This window comes from Chelmon rostratus, chromosome 15 (genome assembly GCF_017976325.1).
Source record: "Chelmon rostratus isolate fCheRos1 chromosome 15, fCheRos1.pri, whole genome shotgun sequence".
NCBI lineage: Eukaryota > Metazoa > Chordata > Actinopteri > Chaetodontiformes > Chaetodontidae > Chelmon > Chelmon rostratus.
The window spans coordinates 18,182,860-18,203,840 of NC_055672.1; the positions used below are offsets into that span (position 1 = coordinate 18,182,860).

Consider the following 20,981-nt stretch of genomic DNA (forward strand, 5'->3'; position numbering starts at 1 on the left):
TTTCTAATTAACTTTGTAAATTTCCCGCTGAGCTATCAGACATGGGGGCCTCGTGTGTCGTGCCGAGTCCTATAATGAAATCAATTTGGTTCAAATTGTTTCAGGTGACTTTTAATGAGTATCTAATATCCGCCTGAGGAAGGAAGGTCAGGATATCTGTTTGTTATTTGTGTTTTTGTTTTGTTTTTTTAAGTGATGGATCACCCGCAGGAGAAATATGGATGGTTACGCCCTGGGGGACTGGGCAGTGCTCCAAAACAAACAGCCTGAATGTAAATCCTCGTTTTTAGTGGGGAGCCTCTTTAACTGCACCACGGGTGTGACCTAGTTTGACAAGTTGCTTTTTATAGATACAGTATATTTACTATTTATTAATTTCTTGATGAAAAACTTTTTTTATTGGAACACTACAGCTGTTTTCCAGGAGTGCCAAACAGAATGAGGGAGGAAAGGTGGAAAGGAGCTTCATAATGGGGAGGGGGGCCTTATTGTAGTCTTGCTTTAAATGGAGCTTTCGCATTCATAATTTACTCTGCTCCCTCTCCTTCAATGGCCAGCCTCCCAGCCCGAAGAGCTCGTTAAGCTTTGCCTTACAGGGAAGACTAATGGATGGCAGAGAAAGCCCCCACAGGACCCTTTAGCATCGTTTCTGTTGGTCTACTCGCTTAGTATTCACTTATGTATTTTCACCCTACTCTGAGCACAATATCATGAATAACCATTGCTAATTCATAAACACACTTGGCGATACGGGACCTCGTTCATAATTATCCAAGCTGTAGAAACGCAGTTCCTCTCCAATACCATTCCATTAGCAAAGGTGGTTATTTCCTTGAATAAGGGGGGAATCTAGCCTGCATATTTAATACCCACATTTCGTCTCGGCTCCGGGAGACGAGGGAAGCAAAAGGGCAGCATATTTACTCAAATAGCCTGTTCTTTCTCTTTGGGGCAGATGGAGTTATTGTTATTTTCCCTCCTCCTGCCCCTTTTTTCTCTCTTTCATTTGGTTGTGCAACAGCATCTCTCCATGGGGTTCTGCGGGCTGGGGTAGTTAGAGAGGAGCGCATTCCTCTCGTTCCACCACGGCCCTTAGATGAAATGGGGTTTTTCAGTGGCCCTCCGCTGTCCCAGGGTCGCGGCAGGCAGGAAGCACGCAGGACTCAGAGACAAGAAAAGACTGAGAATATAGCAAGGTTCTCACATCAGTAACAGTTTCTGTGAAAATAGGCAAGCAGTGCTGCAAGAGGTGCCTTCACTATTTCCTGAAAGCATTTAATTTGCATTGGTTTCAAAGCAATAGTTGTCCCACCATATGGTCTTGCCTAGAGGCTTTTCAGTGGATTTTCCACCCAGTGAGAAACTTTTTGACGAGGAAACACTAGTGGCTTGTAGCACAGTTTGCAAGATGATTTAAGAGTACACGCTCAGAACATAAAAAAACTGAGGGTGTAAGAAGACAATGAGGAATTTTGATCTTTGGCCAGACTTGAAAAACACTCCAAAATGACCCCTGGGAAAAGCTTTTTGCTCTAACTGGGACCTGAGCGTGTTTATCAGGTCCACTACTTGTCTAGACTTACACGCTGTAAGTCTGAATGAACGCAGTCTAGGAAAACTGCATCCTGGCAGGAGATTTGACTGTCAAATTCGTGATATGTATTCCTCCACACGTGTTTCCGCTACTATTTGCAGACGATTGCATTTTATTTGTTTTCATTGTCTAATGGCGTTCTGCAGGCATGTCAGCCACATCTCGTTTTGTCATTGAGGTTTTCTCTCTTTTTTTTTCTGTCCTTGCCGCTTCCTCAGCTCTCAGTCTTGGTGAAGGAAAAGGGCTCTGGTGACCCTGCGACCCCAATCTCACTTGAGACAGATGAAGCAGCCTCTCTCCCTCTCCTCCTCCCTCCTCCCCTCTTCCCTTCCATCCCCTCCGTCCCCTCCCTTAATGACGTCTTTGTGCTGGATGTGACGAGCCGAACGTTCAACAACTTTTCCTCGTGCACAGGCGATGGGGGGCTGGAAGGGGTGGGTGTGTTTCTGAGCACTCCGATGTTTGTGTGTGTGCGTGTGTGTGTGTGTGAGAGCATTTGTCTGTGGTGTAAATACTGGTGTCAAAAGCAGAGGGCACACTGATCACCGGCTCCGAGGACAACGCAGGAGAGAGAGCAATTATGTGCATTGCGCCAAACACAAAAGGACGCTGGTCGGCTGCATAACAACAGTCTCTTATCTGGTTTCTCCCTCTTCTGTCTGCCTTTCTCTCTCAACTTGCAGCATCGTTGCCAAACACGCACCGTGTATGTAAACGTTTCCCGCCGTCTCCTCTATGGCTGTCACTTCCTGCACCTCTCTCTCCTCAGATAATTTCATGCCTCTCTATGCTAGCCAGCCTTCATGCCTAGCTGCCCGTGCCATCCAGGCATATTGGGCTGAGGAAAGGCAATTTGGCTCCACCAAGCTCCCCGCGGACCAGTGCTACTCTTCACACTGTCATTCGTTATGAGACTTTTTACTAACAAGGCACGCGTGCTGAGATGCAGGATGAGATTGTGTTTCAAGACATAATTCACTGAATTTGGTGCTCTTAGCGATGCAGCACTCACATGGGAATTCGCCATGCACACAGCTCAGCTTCTTCTCTACGCATTTACACAATAAGTTCTGTTTTATAGGATGGGGTAAATTGATTAGATTGATAGGAAAGATCTGTCAAGGCTAAGCAGTATTACTATTTAGTTAACTTGCTTGAGACCTAGCAGTGAAACGAAGTGATGAATCGATACTTAAGGATGGTCTATTCCTCATGGAGGCCAGGCAGGGAGGAGTTAACAGCGCGCTGCTCCTCTCCTCTCCGCTTGATGACATCAGTATTGTCTCTGCATCCATGAAATTAATTTTTCTAATCTTAGTCAGCAGGAGCGGGGGAATTTGCACACATTAATATGGAACTCGATCTGTACTCGCCCACTGCTGCAGTCTCTCTTCTCCTCTTTCTCTCTCCCCCTCTCCTCCTTTCCCATCTTTTCTCTTTCCTCCTGTCTTCCTATTTTTCTTTCTGCTTGAAACAGTAGGCCCAAATGCACAGGGTTACAAGCCTGAAATACCGAGCTTTGTTCTGGAGGCCGGGGCATTGGCGGGCCCCGCAGTGTAATAGCAACTGGAGAGTGCTCTGCTGCATGGTATAAATAAATAACATAAAAGACAAGGCTGATTGTCCCAGCAGACCAACCGGCTCTGGCTGCAGCATGTTGATTCTCCAGAGACAGACACAGCACAGAGGATAAAGGGGATCCGTTGACAGTAATTATCCTTATTTGTTTCTCCTACACAAATACACACAGGCTAAAATGGTTTATTACACAGGTATAAAAGCCGGCATTATGCGGTAGTCCTTCTAAGAAAAAGAGAAGATAATCAATACCAAAAAGGCATCTTGGGGCTAATTTTCATACACAATCAGGTTTGATGCGTCTTTCTTCGGTGATATTCAGAACAATTTGCATCATGTGAGTAGCAAATAGGTCTTTACACCTAATAGCTGAAAAATATGAATCCTACTATTTTTGTACATCACACTGAAGACTCTGGAGTATCCAAGCAGCTAAGTACAATGAGCTTTACAGCACCAGCACTCACTGTAACAACTACCTGAAATGGTTCTTTAGAAACTGTTACTACCCAACAGAAAGAAATCTGTTGTTAAAACAGCATTAAACCACCAGGTGATGTCAGGGATTAGAATAGTTTGCGTAACTTCCCTTTCGAGGTTCAAACTATTTCTGAGGCAGCCGTCGCTCGATAAAGCAGCTTGTGGACCATCATGAACGTATGAAGGAGCACCTTTTATCACAGTTTTGGTTGTATGAAGAGCAGTGTGCTGTTTAGGTCTGAAAAGCCAGAGGATTTTAGTGGAAACACTACAGCCCTGAATGCCGGAATCTGTAGAGTAGCAACACAGATCTCACTGTATTGTTACTGCATCTGCTAAGTGGGTGAGCCTCTCTCTGTCACTTTTTCCTCTATCTCTTCCTTTGTGTGTGTGTGCGTGTGTGTGTGGATAGTAAATAACTGAAACAAAGGGCTCATGCAGACAGCTAATGATTTGGTCATCTAGTGTGAAGGACAAGGGTAGCAATAGCTGCAGGGACACAGTGTGTAAGTGAGTGTGTGCGTTTCAGCATCGTTCGAACACGTTCATTCACCACGGCTGATAAATCAGAAGATTTTAAAAAAAAAATTCCTGCATTGAAAATGAAATTGGAATAATAACCATTCACCAATATTGTTTTATGTTTGTTTGATCCCAGTGTGTGTCTCATAATCCACATATCCGAGCCTTTTGTGTCGAGCATTTTGTCTCTTTCTGATTAACAACTTAGCACATTAAAGCGAGGAGTAAAATCATTTTTGCAACATAAAAATGTTGAGCTCAGAAAAGCAATTTAGCAGGTTTCACCCCACAGTAATTTCACCCATGTTCTGTTTTAATGGCTTTGTTTTGCAAAAAAAAAAAAAAAAAAAAAAAGCTCACGAGAGTCAGAACGCTGGAGAGGAGTTCATAAATTGAATTTTAAATTTAGCAGTTGAATTACTGTTGTCTCCCATGCCCCCCCCCCCCCCATTGAATGGCATGCCCAGATGAACAAAAGTGAAAAACACATTTGAAGAAAATAAAAAACAATTTCTGTATATTCCCTCTAGTTTTTTATCTGCTGTCCCTCCTGGCACAAACACGATTCACTTCGTGTCATATTCATAATTTTTTTCCTAAGTACAGCCATTTCTCTGAGGGGAGAAAAAAATAATGTTTCAATTTGTCAAGAATTGTTGTCGGGGGGTTTTTTGTGCCTGGTGGTGTGAGGGAAATGGTGGGCATATCTCTAGGAATAGGCTGCAGTGGGCTGAAATCTCATTTAGTGGAACTTGTCATGAGAGCAGATATGAGGCTGTTTGGGGAGGCGGAGAATACTCTTTTTTTTTTGCCTCTGTGGACAGGTGTGGATAATGCCATGTGTGGAAGATGGACCAACGTCTCCGATAGCTCTATATAATTTTACTGTGGCTGTTTTATTTAAGAATTCTCCACGTGTGTGTGTGAGGGAGTGGGAGAGGGAGAGGGAGATCAGCAGTGAGAGCCAGTGCAAGATTGCGCTAATACACATTTCTGTGCGTGTATGTTTAATCGAGCATCCACCTCCCCGCTCACAAAACTCTGAAGTTGTTTTGTGCATCCGGTGCCTTTCTAAGTACAGCAGTTAACCCCCTTTTTTTTGTAAGTGTGTGTGTGTACACTTTTTAGCCGTATGAGGGGATTTACTTGTGTTGCACTCAGCATTTCTGGCAAACAGAGGACCTCTTGAGATGGATTGGTAAGTGGATGGAGCTGGGGAGGGGATGTGTGTCCCATATCATGGGTGGCACAGTGCCCTGGATTTTCAGAAACTGAAGAGCGTCACCCTTTCACTGCAGATATTACTTAGTGAATCCGTGTGTGTGTGACTGGCTTGCGGTGTGTCCTGAGTGCGCAAACATGAAAGCAGATCATGTGTTGCCGCTCTGGAGGAAACATCATTACTGCTACATAAGAAACATATGACCAACAAACCTCTCCTTTGATATTCAGATGGTTTAACTGTCTATATTGCTCAGTTCAAATGCTCCCAAGGACTCAATCTATTTTAGTTGCATTCTGCATTGAGTTATTAGATCATGTTTGTTACTCTTAAGTCAGGACCTTGCTTAACAAGGAGGGAGACAAATTCTATGGTCGTTCAAATTTTCGCAACAAAAAGAGCAGATCTGAAACAAATTTTGCTTCTTCAACTTGATGTTCATCCATCACTATTTCTAAAATGCAAATGATTTTTCAAAAAACCTTTAAAACAGGTTTTGCTCCATAATGGCTCATAACTTTAATTATTCTCCAACGTGCTTAACTCTAATGTTGGCAGTCGTTTCGTCAGATGTCAGCTTTGTCTGGTGGTGGAATGCTTCATTTAAGATCAGTGCTGCCAGTACACTCTGTGACTTTAGCCTCCGCAACATAGGGAATGGGCCACTTAGTAGTTTTCATACATGAAGGAGGGCAAAGCACAGCACACAAGCAGGAGTACAATCATGCATTAACACACACACACAAGCTTTTTTTCCTCTTTCCTTGGATGAGACTGTTTGTGGTGAAGTCCTGGTGCAGGATAACCCCTCTCCTCACACACACCCACATACGCCTCCATGCTGTGAAATAACTTTTAAACACCCAAGAGTACTCATTCTTCTATCCCTGGCTTTCTTTCTCCATCTCTCTCGCAACCCAAACACACTTTTTTCTCTCTATCTTTCTCCTCCGCACTCTGTGAAATAGTCCAAACTACTCGACGCACATGCCTCAGTAGACACAACCACTTTAAAGCTAGAGCGCCGTAACCGTCCGCACGTAACCTGCTGAATAAAGTGCTCCCATCCCCTGACATGTCTTCTTGATATTAGCCTGGCAATATGAGGCAGCGGCAATTTCTCCTCTACACGAGACAAGGTGATATTGAGTTGGGGAGAAGAGAGGGAACTGAGGAGGGAGCTGGGGGTGGAGGAGGAGGGGGGATGGTTAGTTGGAGATGAGAGAGGAGACGTGAAAGTGTGTGTGTAAGAAACAGCAGGAACAAAATGTCATAAATCACACATGATCCTACACGGCGGAGACAAAAGGGAGAAAGCATGAGAGGAGTGAGGGAAGATAGAAGAAGTCCACATTATCTGCCCGGGAGACAGACAAACACGTCGCTATGGGTGATGGATTAGCATTAGCCTGACGCACTGTACCGGAATTTTCCAATGGCTCACTGAGACCCCAAACAACCTCGAAAAAGGCTCTGAAATACTTACAATGGAATAAATCGCCCTTGACACCTTCTCTTTCTTCTCTTTGATTTTGTTTTGTGTTCATATAAGAAGCTAGCTCCCAAGCTGTGGCTTTGGAGAGCAGGTACTTTGACTGCTTGACTGCCCTGAAGTCCCACCTGGGATTCAAACTTGCAAACTTGAAATGCCTCGTCACAATTGCAATGCAAGGTTCGTATCCCTGGGAGACTCTCACCCCTCACCTGTTCTCTTATTTTCATTCAGAAGGGCATGAATTGAAATGCAATAATCAGTATTTCTGCCGCTTTGGTGTAAGCAGCAACATAGCAAGTGAGAGGAGAGCGCTGTACAGCGATTATTGGCACGGCTGGGCTGTGGTTGTGGGAACAGTGCCATGGAGTTTTTATTGCTATTGCTTCCCATCGCTTTAAACAACATTTACAACACTTTCAAAACCCTTTCAGACATTAAAAGAAAGATACAAGCTTCAGGTTTTAATTAAATCATTTCATTTTGGCCTTCCTCCAGCAAAGTTTGCTCCTGATAGCGATGCAATAAACATCTTTGCTTACTTAATTCCATTTGTAGTTCATTTATGACCTGTAGACATTAATTTAAGGCTTTCACCCGCTGTGCAATTATAAAATAAATCAATGGTGGCTGTGGTTTGGAGCTTGTGCACTAAGTGGACTTCTGTCAGGAGCTCTGGCTTGGCAGATGGTGGATGAATTCATTTGATCGCCTCTCAGCCAATCACAACGCACCCTTGTGAATGAATACGAAATATTAGCTAAGAAAGAAATATTGATGACCTATCATTGATCCCTTTTTTTTCCTCTCTACAGGTGTCATCCATGGACTTCATGGCTATGAAACGCTCCCAGCTGTACAGCATGGCCAACAATCCCTACTCTACCCCACAGCAGCCAGGGGCCGGGCCTTACCCTCCTAGCCAGACATACACATCGCCTCCTCCGCACAGATATCCAATGGGCATGCAGGGGAGGGGCCAAATTGGCATGGGCGGCATGCAGTATCCTCAACAGCAGGTATGTCAACAAACCAAAATGCCACATCTTTGCACGTGTGCGTCTGACCGTGATTCATGAATGAGTCAGCACCCTTTGCAGTGCCGATCCAGACTTTGTAGCCGGCATTATGAGCGATATTGCTGTGGGACATTTGCTTCTCGTGGTGAACATTCTCCAGCGATTTTCCCCTGAAGGCTTGGCATGTTCAATTTGAGACGCAGCCTAAAACACCAGGCAGCACATCTCACACCCTGGCATGTGGTGGTGTCACTCCTGTTCATCACTCAGTTCCCCTCAGACTCCCACTGGAGCGAGATGGGTTTGATACTGTGTGCGTTTGTGCGTGTGTGTGTGTGTAAGCATGTTCATGCTTTACGCCTGTTTAATGGAGCACTTGTATGCTTCATTATGTAACTCTATAAGCTTCTGTGTGTGTGTGCTTGTTTGTTTTTTTGTATGTATGTCCCTTTGATTGTGTGTGCATGTGTGTGTATGCTTGTGTAGTGGAATGCTCTCTGCTTAGTAAACATAGACACAGCACAGCCGACCCACGTCACAGTCTCTCGGTTAGACACAATAGGCCTGTGTTAGAGACAATAGTGCTTCTGTCTGCTTTATTGAGTCTTAAGTAAATCCAATTTGGACTGGAAGGGTGTGTGTGTGTGTGTGTGTGTGTGTGTGTGTGTGTGTGTGTTCAAGGGAGAGACACAGAGAAAGTATGCGTGTGTATTAATCTGTGTGTACCATAGATATGTTTGGGTGGATGATGTGATGATATATGTGGATGAATAAAGATAATATGTGTGTCCCAATTTTCTGGCAGAAAGCAAACTGCTTTTCTCTCTCTCTCTCTCTCTCTTTTTTTTCTCTCTCTCTCTCTCTCTCGCTCTCTGTATGTGTGTGTGTGTGTGTGTGTATGACAGTCTAGTTCAGTCATTGTAGTTTGTAGTGAAGCAGCAGTTCTGAGTGCCACAGCGAGAGGGGGGAGTGTCCCCTGCTGTCACCGCCTGCTATATTTAGTTTGGTCTGGACTTGGACCCCTCTCAGTGGGGCAAGCGAGCTTCCACACATAGCAAGACCACAGAGAGAGAGAGAGAGAGTAAGAGGGACAGATGCACATTGTCTTGAAATATATGCATACATGCAGAGAAAATTGGTGTGTAATGCTCATGTATTTAAATGTAGAAACACTCCCTCACACACGATTTTCACATTATACAGGGAATATATATGTTGTGTTTTTTAAAGAAGTCATCATGTGGGGATGGAGCAGGCCTTAACTAACAGGTATTCTTAGAGGTGCACAAAGAATTAAAGGGTTACTACACCAATTTTAGAGCTGAGGGCTGGTTTAGCCACCGTGGGGAATACAGCTTTGATTGTGAAAACACTTGTATGATGTCGTTTGTGGCTTTGTAGGAGCTTAGTGAAGTCTGAGAGAATGTCCAATAATGTCGCCAGGGTTATCCCAGTTGAGCTTGCAGATAAATGTTTGATGGAAAGCTGCTGGGGTTGGCATTGAGAGGTGTGGTTGTCTACCAGGCAGCAAGGGTCAAATTTGCATTTTGGGAAATCTATGATCCCGTACTGTTTGAGATTAACCAATACTAGGTAGTAAAAGTCAGGATATCTTGTCTTCTGCTATATCAGTTTTTAAATATTCAGATTCAGAAAGTTGAGAGTGCTGCCCGATTTTGCTTACTGTGTGTGGAGGAGGAATGGAACTTAGTACATTCACCAAGTACTGTGCTGAAGTGCATTTTGCTTATTATGCTTGTATTTATTTTTATATATTTATTTATAACTTTATTATATATTAATATGATAGATTTTTAAATTTTTTTGTGTATACCATTTTGGTTATTGGTGTGCAGGTGTTAATATTAATAACAACAATGGTAATAATTTGAATTATATTTAATCTGATCTATATTTTGGTCTTTAAATTGCAATAAATACACAATGAACATCTTCAAAATAATGAGAATCAAAAAAGAAAGTTTAGCCAAAGTTTATCATGCCTATCCTTATCACCATAAAAAAGTTAGATAATAAGTTAATAATAATAAAAATAATAATTACATTAATTGCCAAGTAGGTTCGAAGTGTCATTCTAAATAAGTAATTTTCTCTCATTTAATTCATTTTGTCTCTCTGGTCGCACTGGACCCTGCAGCCCTAACAGGGAGACTTCATCTTAGACTTCATTACCCAAGCTGCAGGTCTAAAGCTCGTCTGACGCATTTTGATGATGTCAACACACTCCCAGAATAAGCATTATTGAGCCTGCTGAGGGGTTTTGCAGTATCAAATACACACAATTGGGAGCCAGCGGGGGTGTATATATGAAGACAGGCTGCGCATAGAGAATAATGCCGACGCATAATGACGCTCAGTCAGTAACACACACAAAAATACATCCCTGGTACTGTTTTGTGATGAAATCCTCGGGCGTATTACATAGCCCAAGTGTAGCGCTATGGAACGTAATTAGTTCAAATAGAATTAGTTGTTCACTCTGGCTATAGCCATGGGAAATGCGCTTCTAAAGTTTCTAATTATCTGGCTCTGGCTTTAAAAGCAGCACCACCACATTGCCTATCTGCAGCCGGTGAAATCTAGCTCACAGTAATGAGTTCGGAGGAGGAGGTTTAATTCCACACTCTCAGATGAGCGTAATGAGCCTCACCTACAGAAAAGCGGTCAGGGGTCTGATCAGGGAGGAGTGGGGAGGGCTAAAAATGAATGCCCCAGTTGTGTCCTGCAAAATATACTGGATATCAAGTCTTAAAGTGACTGTTAATTACATATCAAAAGATGCACCAAATGCAGTCAAGATGGACATGATTGCAGCCATGTCTGGGGGAGGAGAAATCACCCGCCCTCTTTCTTAACCTCATGTTGCAAAACTGTCCTGGAACATTCTCACCATCTTGACTGTGGCTGCATCAGCAAGGGGGGGATTGTGGGTGATGTAAGACGCGGCACACACAATCCCCCATGATGCATCGCGCTTCAGGGCTGAGACCTCAGCTTGTCACAGCCAAGCATGCTGGGATGTTGCCAGGCAACGTGACGTCAACAAAGATATGCGTGTACATCTACCTCTGTGATTTCCCCGGGACTGAGTGACTGTTTGTGTGTATGTGTGTGTGTGTGTGTGTAAGGGGTCTTAGCAGTGGAACAAAAGGTCTTCTCTGAATGCTTTTCATAATTATGATTAAATCCTGCTAAATTAAGCCCCACTTGTATTAAATTGTAACTCCCCAGCAATATATACATTTCATCCAGTGGAAGTATTGGACATGTGTAGGGGACTCACACTGGGGGATCAAAATTAATCTTTGTAACAGCATGGATATCCTGTGTGATATGATACACTTTGCACCACTTTGATTGCACCTGGTTACAGCAACAATTATTGCAGGTATTTCATTTTTGAATGAAAGGGTAAGCTATTATTTTGTGACTTAGCGATATCTAGCTGTATGTTTTGTCTTTGCGTAGGTTTTGAAATATCTGACTCTACCCCAGTACAATGAAAGTGGTTTAAATTTTGTCTCACAGTGCTGAAAAATACAGAGCACCCCAATAGGAAAGGGGCTAAGACTCACCCACCCAACCAACCACAACATCCATTGTTTCCTGTCATCTCTCTACTATTTCTTTTCAATAAAAGCATAAAATGCCCCTAAAATATGAAAAAAGTGCAACATCTACAACCAGAATTTGTGTTCCCATTACTCAAAAAACTCCACAGGCCTCCCTGCAAACATTTTTTATTGGAACTGCTCTCTTATCCAGAGTAACGGGGACAATGTCATTGTTTGATGCTTTGAGAACCACAACCGAAATTCTGTTTACCTCCATTATATTGGAGTGGAGTAAGAAATCTCTGAGATGATAGATATCTAAAAAAACAAAGACTGTCTGCGTGGCTTTGGTTTTCCCAAGTGGTAAGTGAGAAAATAAATGTTTCTTTGTGTGTGTGTGTGTGAACAAACTCAAACATTGTAACCAGAATAAGTATCTTTATTACTAGATTCTGCAATTTCTGTGGCATGAGCACACCCACGAATCAAGTCAACTCAGCTAATTTATTGTCATTTTTTTGTTCGCACCCTAAAATATGCAGCTATGCAAAAGATGTCATACCTACACAATAACGCCTACATGCGCACATAGACACATTCACATATCCATGAAAACACGGAAGCACCATGACTCAACTGATTCCTCAATCTGGCTGCTTACAGTGGATGAGTTATTGGTGTACACGTGAACATACACAATGTGTGTGTAGCCCAGAGGCCATACGTGACCCTTCAGCCCAGGCTGAGTCATCGTTTCTGGGTGATCTTGTTCACCTGTTCAGGCCCTCAAGCTTAATGTCTGGAGCTCTCTCTGTCTCCCCTACACATGCGTAGTCACATAAATGCTTGCACAGACAGTATACCTGTGCAGATGTTGACACACGTGCACTCTCTCATGCATACTCATACATATTGTCAACAGACTGTCAACAGCGTAGTTCACTACCATTTAGGTTCTCTGCTCATAGCCTCCTTCCCTTTTTCCAGCCATAGGAGGCGAGCGCAGACACCAATCTCACTGTTGACGTCTCAGAGATAAAAACGACCTTTCCTACCAGCCTCCAGCAAAGACAGTAAGCCTAGACCTTGCATTAGGTGTAGTTAGCGTCATGCTGCGTCTGCATGTGTATTAGAGACCGTTTGAGTGTGTCACACAGGGTGAGAGACGGCGAGTGCGTGTGCAAGAGACTATCTGTGTGTGTGGAGTGACGGGAGCCAGAACAAACATATCAGCTGAAGGGGAAAAAAAAAAAGAAGAGGAAGAGGAGGAAGTAGAAGAAGGAGGCGGGTGTCTCGGGGATGACAGGCCACACGAGAGAGGCGTCTGTTTTGGAAGTGGAATGAAGTTGAACGCGAAAAAAATAAGAAAGACAAAAACAGCGTCGCCAATTCTTAGCGTAATTTCCTGTGATTTCAAAGTTGGCAGACAGAGAGGAAAAGGAATTTGAAGGAAACATTAGTGTTTGATGTGAAAAGAGGGGGAGGGGTGATGGAGTGGGAGAAAGGAGCAAGAAGAAAAAAAAGATATCCTGGGAAATGAAAGAGAAAAAGGAAGGAGCGTGTGTGTGTGTGTGTGTGTGTGTGAGCGAGAGAGAGAGAGTGTGTGTGTGTGTGCGTGTGTGTGGATGGGGGTGAATCTGTCAACGAGTCAGGCAGAAACCATTACCAGTGTTGGCTGTTTGTTCCTTACACACTGGGCCAACTTAATAGAAGCCAAGCATTTAAAGTCAAGTGGAAATGTGGCTGACCCGCCGCCTGTTCAGTCCATACAAACCCCTTCACAAGCCTGCTGTTCTTCATGGCTTTGTACACCCTTTATGAAGCCCCACTCTCTTTTTAAAGAATATTTTCAGTAACGATCAGTGGGCAAAAAAAAAAAAAAAAAGACAAATGAACAGATAAAATAATACATCTGTATTCTTTAAAATGCCTGTATTCCTTTCAACTGGGCAGCAGCTGTGTACATGCCTAAATAATAAGCAACATTTCAAGATGGCTTTTCTCCTTTGTTTTTATTCTCTTCATGTGTTTAATTTATGCAATGCAGCAGTGGTTTTCAAAACAGCTGAAACCACTAAAATAAATGAAGTGTCAAGCAATTATCAACTATGTGCTTTATAGATTGAAAATAGTTGCAGACACTCAATAAAGCCTTTTTTTTAATTAAATGGTTATTATGCTAATTTAATAATACAATATGTAGACACACACACTGTCTTCGGGTATCATAACGGGGTAGCCCTTTTTTAACAGAAGACATTTGAACATGTCACAGTAGTAAAGCCACAAAAGCACCAAATCACCCAATACCAGGAGGCTAAAACGCAAGCAGCTAAATGAAATTTATTTTGTTAATTTCATTATTTACCCCTTCCGACTGAAAAAAACCTCAGGATAAAAAGGACTGATTGACAGGTCTCTAAACAAGACTTAGAAGAGACAAGAAGTAAGTAAGTTTGTGGTGTTTTCTGACGGTGGAAAAAGGTTAGATTACAGCCGTAATGTTCGTGAACATTTGACCAAACCCAGCGTATACTTGCCTTAAATTATTACCAGTTTGGAAACACACACAATGGTGATAATTAAAATTAAATTTGTGAGTATACTTTACAGGGGTCAGAAAATAGTTGATTGGGCTTTTAAGTTTCCATTAAAATAAAAAGCTGGTAAAAGTCCTTGTCTGTCCAAACATCATCTTGTGAGCTATCGACTTTAGGGAGTTAGATGGGTAATTTACGACATCGATTGAGCCTGGGCAGGGGGGTTCCTCACCAGTGGGGAGAGCGAGGGCCACTTGGAAGCACTTAGGGGCCCCGGGTGCTGGGGTTGTCTCTGGGGTTAATGCAGCCAGCGCTGCTGGCTCTGACGGATGGCTGGGAAGCCCCAATAAATCAGCCCCTCTGCCAGGAAAGATGGAGGGAGAGGAGGGGTAGGGGTACAAAGGGGACCACTCCAGCGTCGTCACGCCCCTCCCTATTTGAAAGGCTCTTGAAACGTCGGTGCCTCGCTGTTGAAAGTACACGTCTCAACCATGCAGATACACACCCGCGCAACACGCACTTTCTTTCTTCTATCTCCTTCACAACTCCAGACCTGCACTCCATGCCAGCCCATGGGACCCTGGGCATTTTCACCTCACAATTAAAAAAGACATTAGGAGAGAGGGGGTGGTGGGGGTGGTGGTGGTGGTGGTGGTGGGGGGGGTTAAAAGAGGAGAGAGAAAAGGATTGAAAGAAAGGAGGACAACGATATGGAAAGGCTGATTAATTAAGGGTTCCTCTCTGGCTACAAAATAGATGAAGTTTCAGGATCAATTAATTAGCAAGCTAGCCTACGCACGTCAATGGCTCTAATAGCCTGCTCTCATTTGTAACTTTTATTACCCTGCTGCTGTGGAGTGGCTCTCAGCCAATCAGACTCCACGTGGAGACGATGCTATGTGGCTATTAACTGGAAAGTGGGGAGGAAACCCCTCCCATTTCATAGACCAGTTGAAGTGATGCTATCAATTATATCAATGTAAAGTGTGTATATGCCAGATCTAACATAAAGGAGGATAGCAAAACAGAAAATGGGACATGTATTAGTAAATTCTTTGCCCACTCTGAAGAAGTAGTGCATACACATAATATATAAAACTAAAATGTGATATATATGATATGACCCAGTGGATTACACGGTTTCATGTGAGCCATTAGTTAAATTACAAACCCAGCTGTCAGGTCTTTCTTGCCATTGCATTAGTTGTATGAGCTGTAAACTCCATCATTCTCACTCAGGCAGGTGAAGTGATGTCGGAATTTAATATAATTTAGTGTTCAATGCAGGCGAGCGGTGTAAAACGTCACAAACTGAGTGTTTTTCAAAGATCCAGGCTCGGCGCTCTGTGTCTGCAGCGCGCTATATGTGCCTATTGATAAGATAAAAGAGCAGAGAGATGAAAGTGGAGCGAAACGGAGGGTGCGAGGAAGAGAGAGAGGAAAGAAAAGGATGCTTTACGTCTTTGACGAGTTACTGGGGGATTAGTCGCTGCTCTAATTGGCTCACCGAGAATTCATCTCATTTTTCTCCCAGATTAGAGATAGATTTTTACACAGGTCAAGTCTGCTCCGGCATCACAGTTACTGGGCTTCATTTTGCACAGCGTTGAAGTGAAGAGACGTGACGTGCCATCAACATTTGAAAACAGATCTGAGAAGACATTGATTGGTATAAGAAGAGAAGATGAAGACAGAGCCCAGCTGTATAGACTATAGAGTGTAACTTCAAAGGGCGTCTAACATACCAGCTTGAAGTGAATGTGAATCGATCTGAATTTTAAGATTACCCCCACCTTTTTGCAACAAGATGAAGTGCTAAAGATGATAGATAAACACAGTCTCTTAATAAAATCAAATTAGATAGTGTAAACATACTGTAGCCTTTAAATGTTCTAAATTCCTTTATACCATCTCAAGAGATCATCATTAACTAGTAGATTAGTATTAACCAAACATCAGGAACAATCGGTTGCATTCAAGGAACCACTGTTTATGTTTTGTTGTTTGGTCATCATGTGCGCTTCTGTGTTTCTCTTTTAAAATTCCTACCAAGCTTGTTGACATGGCAATAAATAAATAGCAATTATACACTTGCAGTTTATTCGGTACACCTAGCTACAACTAATGCAGTCTAATACAGCAGTCTTGCCATAAATCCTCTAATGTTCAGTTTTTGTTGAAACTGTTTTAGAGAGGTGTTGATTCAACTTTATGGTCATTTTGAAAGCAGTAGTTTGTGGTGCTGTTGAACTGTATTACTTTACATTCCGAGGTGTTTCTGATATGTGGCCCTACCCTCGCTGATAGAAACACATCTCAGTATAATGCAGTGCAGTTCTAGTGACCATAAAGTCAACACCTCATAACAGGCCGAGCAAAAACTGAACTTTATAAGCTTCTTGAAGGATTTATTACAGGACTGTTGTATTAAACTGCATTAGTTTTAGCTAGGTGTACCTAATAAACTGGAAGTTGATTTTTAGTTTTTTGGTAAGGGGTACATGAAGCTTGCTCATGAGCACTTCAGCACGGATTCATTAAAACAAGTTGTTGACGCATAGTTAAAAGACAGTGCCTGCCCACCCTTTGAAAGGTGTCATGGACAACACAGGCCTACTTGCCTGTAACGCTTTGACATCGCCACCCTGATATCACAAACACCCGATTCATCCCCAACACACCGCACAGCATCCACGCCGACCTGAAGGAACTCGACAAACCATTGTGTAGCTGTCGCCTAGCGCAGCGGCACCTCAGAGCGTCAGCATCCAAGGAGCGAGCCTCGCAGCAGGGGATGTAAAATACGAGTGTAATCTCCCGTGCTGGTGTCGCCTGCTAATGGTGAACAAGCGTGTTTCAACTAGAAGCCCAGCCCCCCCACCCCCCTCTCCCGTCCTCCCTCCTCCCTCCTCCCTGTTCAGATGTAATTGACATGACTCCTACACAAGTTCGAGCCTGTCATCACAGCAAGCGGTGAAAAATGAGCCGAACCACCGCATGCCGAAATGATTGATCTGAAAGACATTTTAGGGCTATTTTGTGTTGATTTGTGATGTTTACATGTGTCGTGAGCCTTCTTTCCTTCTTCCCCACTAATTTTTTGTCTTTGAAAACTGAATTCAGCTTGAGTTTGATCTACTATTAGGTAGGCTATTCCCCCCTAAATTTCCAATTTTAACATTGAGAAATTTTGTCATAAATAACATTTCAGGCGATAACCAATATATTCAGTCTTCAGTATCAGCAGCTACACCACCCTCCCTCCCTTGCTCGTTCAGATCCATTTTTGACCCCTCCAATGAATCACATTTGCTTTTTTTCTCTCCCTCTTTCTCAATTTCCCCTCTTTTTTCTGTCTTTCTTGGCCACAGATTGGGGTCAGGAGTTTAGTAGGGGAAAACATTTGGAGCCGGTGGCACGGGGCCCAGAGGCTCTCGCGAAAAGGAAAAAAAAAAAAAAAGTGAGAGGAAAAAAAATAAAACGCTGTTCACACACACATTACAAAGAGCATTAACCTGCCCTGCTCTGCCTCTCCAAATGTCTCCATTACAGCTCTGCCTGGAACAACACAGGCACCGCTAGTCACAGCCAGCCATCAATTGATGTGAGCAGAAACAGAGAATTAGAGAGAGGGAAAAATAAAGAGAGACAGACAGAGGGCAGAGAGCAACATTTGGCAGTCTTCAGAAAGGGATCCGAGATGAAAATATAGAAAAACACGCCTGTGTGTCTATCAGTCGAAAGCTACACTATCTGCTTGCTTTCACTCGCCGTCAGCGCGATGTTGATGTTATCACCAGGTCGATAAGTCACAATCTTTGAATAGACAGCCTTGTGTTTTCATTTGGGAATAAAAACCTCTCGGTATATGAAGTGCACCATGTTTCATACCAAACAAAAAAAAAACACAAACAAAACACAGTTAATTCATCCGCAGCCTAGTTTTTCTTTGTTCCCTGAATGTGACTGTTTCTGTATTTTTATATTTAGTCTTGGCTCGATGTGTAGTGTCTAGGTCGCTGCGAATGAGAGCCCTGTATCTCCTGTCCCTCACTCTTTCTCTCACTCTGTTGAGGGCAGCTCATTCCTTGCGGTGTCAAGGGCCTCCTGATGTGTGAGGAGGGGGAGGAGAAAGGCAGATCAAAGAGAGGTATGGAACGGCGGAGAACGCCGGAGAACGCCGTCACCTTGGGGGGAGGGATGCGAGGACGATGACGAGCACGGTGATGCATCCCCTCTCCTTCCCCTTATGTTTAATCATGAGCCTGTTGATGCTGATCCTTCCCTCCGACGCCTCACATTTCATTAAGGGACTCACCTTCGCCTGCAACTCACAAACCAGCGATGGTGTTCCCGTCTCGTTCTGCGCACAAGAGACAAGTGCACGTGGTATTGGCTGCGAGCGGCTGATCTTATCACCAGACGAAGCTGAAGAAGCTGCTCGATTTGTTTTGGTCCTGAGTTTAATGATAACCTCTTGTCGACTGAGCTCAGATGTGAAAGAACTAATGTGTTTCGTTCAATGTCAACTTTGTTTGTTAAAAAAATGGCAAGAGTGGATGAGACTGGACCAAAGTAGTCACTGTGTTGTTGTCAGTAATGCACTCGTGTGTGCAGGGGTCAAGCATCTTGACAACCGCCAAATTAGAAAGTTTATTATGGTATAATAGGTAACTTTCTATGATTCAGGGACAAATTATGAATTGTTGAATGCACACTGAGGAAAACTGAAGGCAAGCAAAAGAAGACGTTGTATTCCTACACAATGTCAGCAGTGAGTGGATTAGATATGTAATGTTTTGGTAATGGACTATTGTCAGGCATCAGATTCACAATAGAAAGTCAAAGCATCTTTATACCAAAGCCTCAGGCTGCAACAACCAATCAAGAGGCAAGAACACCATAGACAAATTCTACATTAATAATTGTTCAAAACATTCTTAAAAGGAGAGTAAATATTAAGATCCATGGAATATTTCAAAAAGAATAGAAGAAAATGAAATAGAAAAGTTACTTTGTTGTATTCCCTCCTATAATTAAACTAATCTAACCTTTTGTAGAAAAAGAATTATAGAAAAGAAGTGAATGAAAATTCACCAAAAAAGATTCAGATTTTTAATTTTAAACAAGGAGATTTAGTAATAAGTAATATTTTTAAAGGATGCTTTCACTATCACTGTTCCTTTTAAGTAGGTCAGTTCTTTAACATTATCTGAAGATGTCACCACTATCAGAAATATTTAAGGGTACATTTATTTCCTCAGCCCGTCCTGGAAATGTGCAGTATTTATTAAAGTCTTTGTCTATCTTTGTTTCCCAGATTCAGATAATCAGCAACACTTTGTTCCATGTAGCTCGAGGGTTATCGCTCAATACAGTTAATGGAAATTTGGTCATACAGAGATGTTCTGCTGATATACAGGAGTGAAAACATAACAACTTAAATTTACAGTATATACTACTCGTGAATTGACAGATGTGGACTAGGAGCAAAGCCATATAGCACATCGTTAAGTTTATCAGTGCAAGATGTTTGAATATATCAGTCATTATGGAGACATTATACAGCAGAAGATGTGATCTTTCAACTGTTCAGTATAATGCCTCTTTTCTCATTGGTTTTATGTTACTTTGTCAATCTAAACGAAAAAACTTTTTCTTCCTTTTTTTTTTAGGGGTGATAGATCAGACAGCATGAGGAAAAGGAAAGATGCAGGTCAACTGGAAAATGTTGGATAATTTAAATGCTCCAGCCACTTATAGCTTTAGAAAAGTAGTTGTTGAGGTTATTTTGATGCTGCTATACTTTTTCATTCTTTTGACTGACAGATCTGTCAACTGCCATTTCTCCCTCACTGTTCCCCCGCTGCGCTCCCTTGCTGAAGTTTCCTTTGATCATCTGCCTTTAAGTTAGGTTGTAGATTTACAGAGCTGCTGGAGAGTCTGAATGTGAAAGAATCATATTTAATTTTGCACTCTGTTTACAAATGTAATTATTTTAATGTAGTTGGCTTTTTGCATTCGCATCCCTCCAGTGGTGCTGCGATTAACCCATGTGAGTATAAATCTATTTTAAAAAGGCGGTTGTCTGTCAGTAAGTACACTAACTAAGCTTCCAGTTCCATGTGCTTGGCCTCTTCCCGTCTCTGTAATACCTTATGTAAGTAATTTGGTGGCGCCTCAAAATGGCTGGAGGGCTGTTGAAGAAGTCTTATCTTGCTCGACTTATTTTGCAAACGGTGCTGAAGAAAAATGGCTGCCATTGGGACAGATTCACAGAACCTGCTGCAACTAGTTTTTGATCAGTATCTGTCCTTGTCTGATTAAGAACAAGTAATACAAGTACACAAAGTTAGACAGGATTACATATGAAAGTGTTGGTTTGAATCAGTGACATTTTTTAGTGTAAAATGCGCTAATGTTAGCATAGCGGGTATTGGGTGTTTCAGCATCCATCAGTATGCAGGATATAAATATAATACAGTGCAAACAGTGTATTCTTCATTTCTTTTCATCAGTGTATATCAGGAGATAAAAATAAGATATACTAGTGTGCATACTAACTTGGTTTTATCTTTATAGGATACTGTTTGTTAAGTGAATATACTTAACTGCTCTCTACCAACAAGAATTATCCACTATGTGCACTTTTGGACATCAATCAGCCTGCATCGTGATAAAAGCAAATGGTTTTCAGTTAATTTCAAATATACTTTATACATATATATATTTTGTTTTTTATTTTCTTAAGATTTGTCGTGTGCTGTCTAACCACCTTCAGCGATTTGTTCACATTTCTTACAGCTTTGACCTCCCTTTCCTGTGTGTATTGCATTGAGGGACAATAGTTCAAACACACTCAAAAACAAAAGACTAACAAATGTTTTTGGGTATGCATACTCACTTTTTCACTTGAAATCAGTGTTTAGTGATGAACACAGCTAATGTTTGTCATTTCT

General features: G+C 42.4%; 1 protein-coding gene across 5 annotated transcripts in view; it reads left to right on the forward strand.

The window, feature by feature from the left end:
- LOC121618263 (AT-rich interactive domain-containing protein 1B-like) overlaps positions 1 to 20,981 on the forward strand; it is a 171,489-nt gene that overhangs the window by 16,999 nt on the left and 133,509 nt on the right. For all 5 annotated transcript variants that reach the window (XM_041953649.1, XM_041953650.1, XM_041953653.1 and 2 more), the window contains exon 2: positions 7,704 to 7,907. In XM_041953649.1, the coding sequence (XP_041809583.1) occupies positions 7,704 to 7,907 (204 nt within the window). The remainder of the gene's footprint in view (positions 1 to 7,703; positions 7,908 to 20,981) is intronic.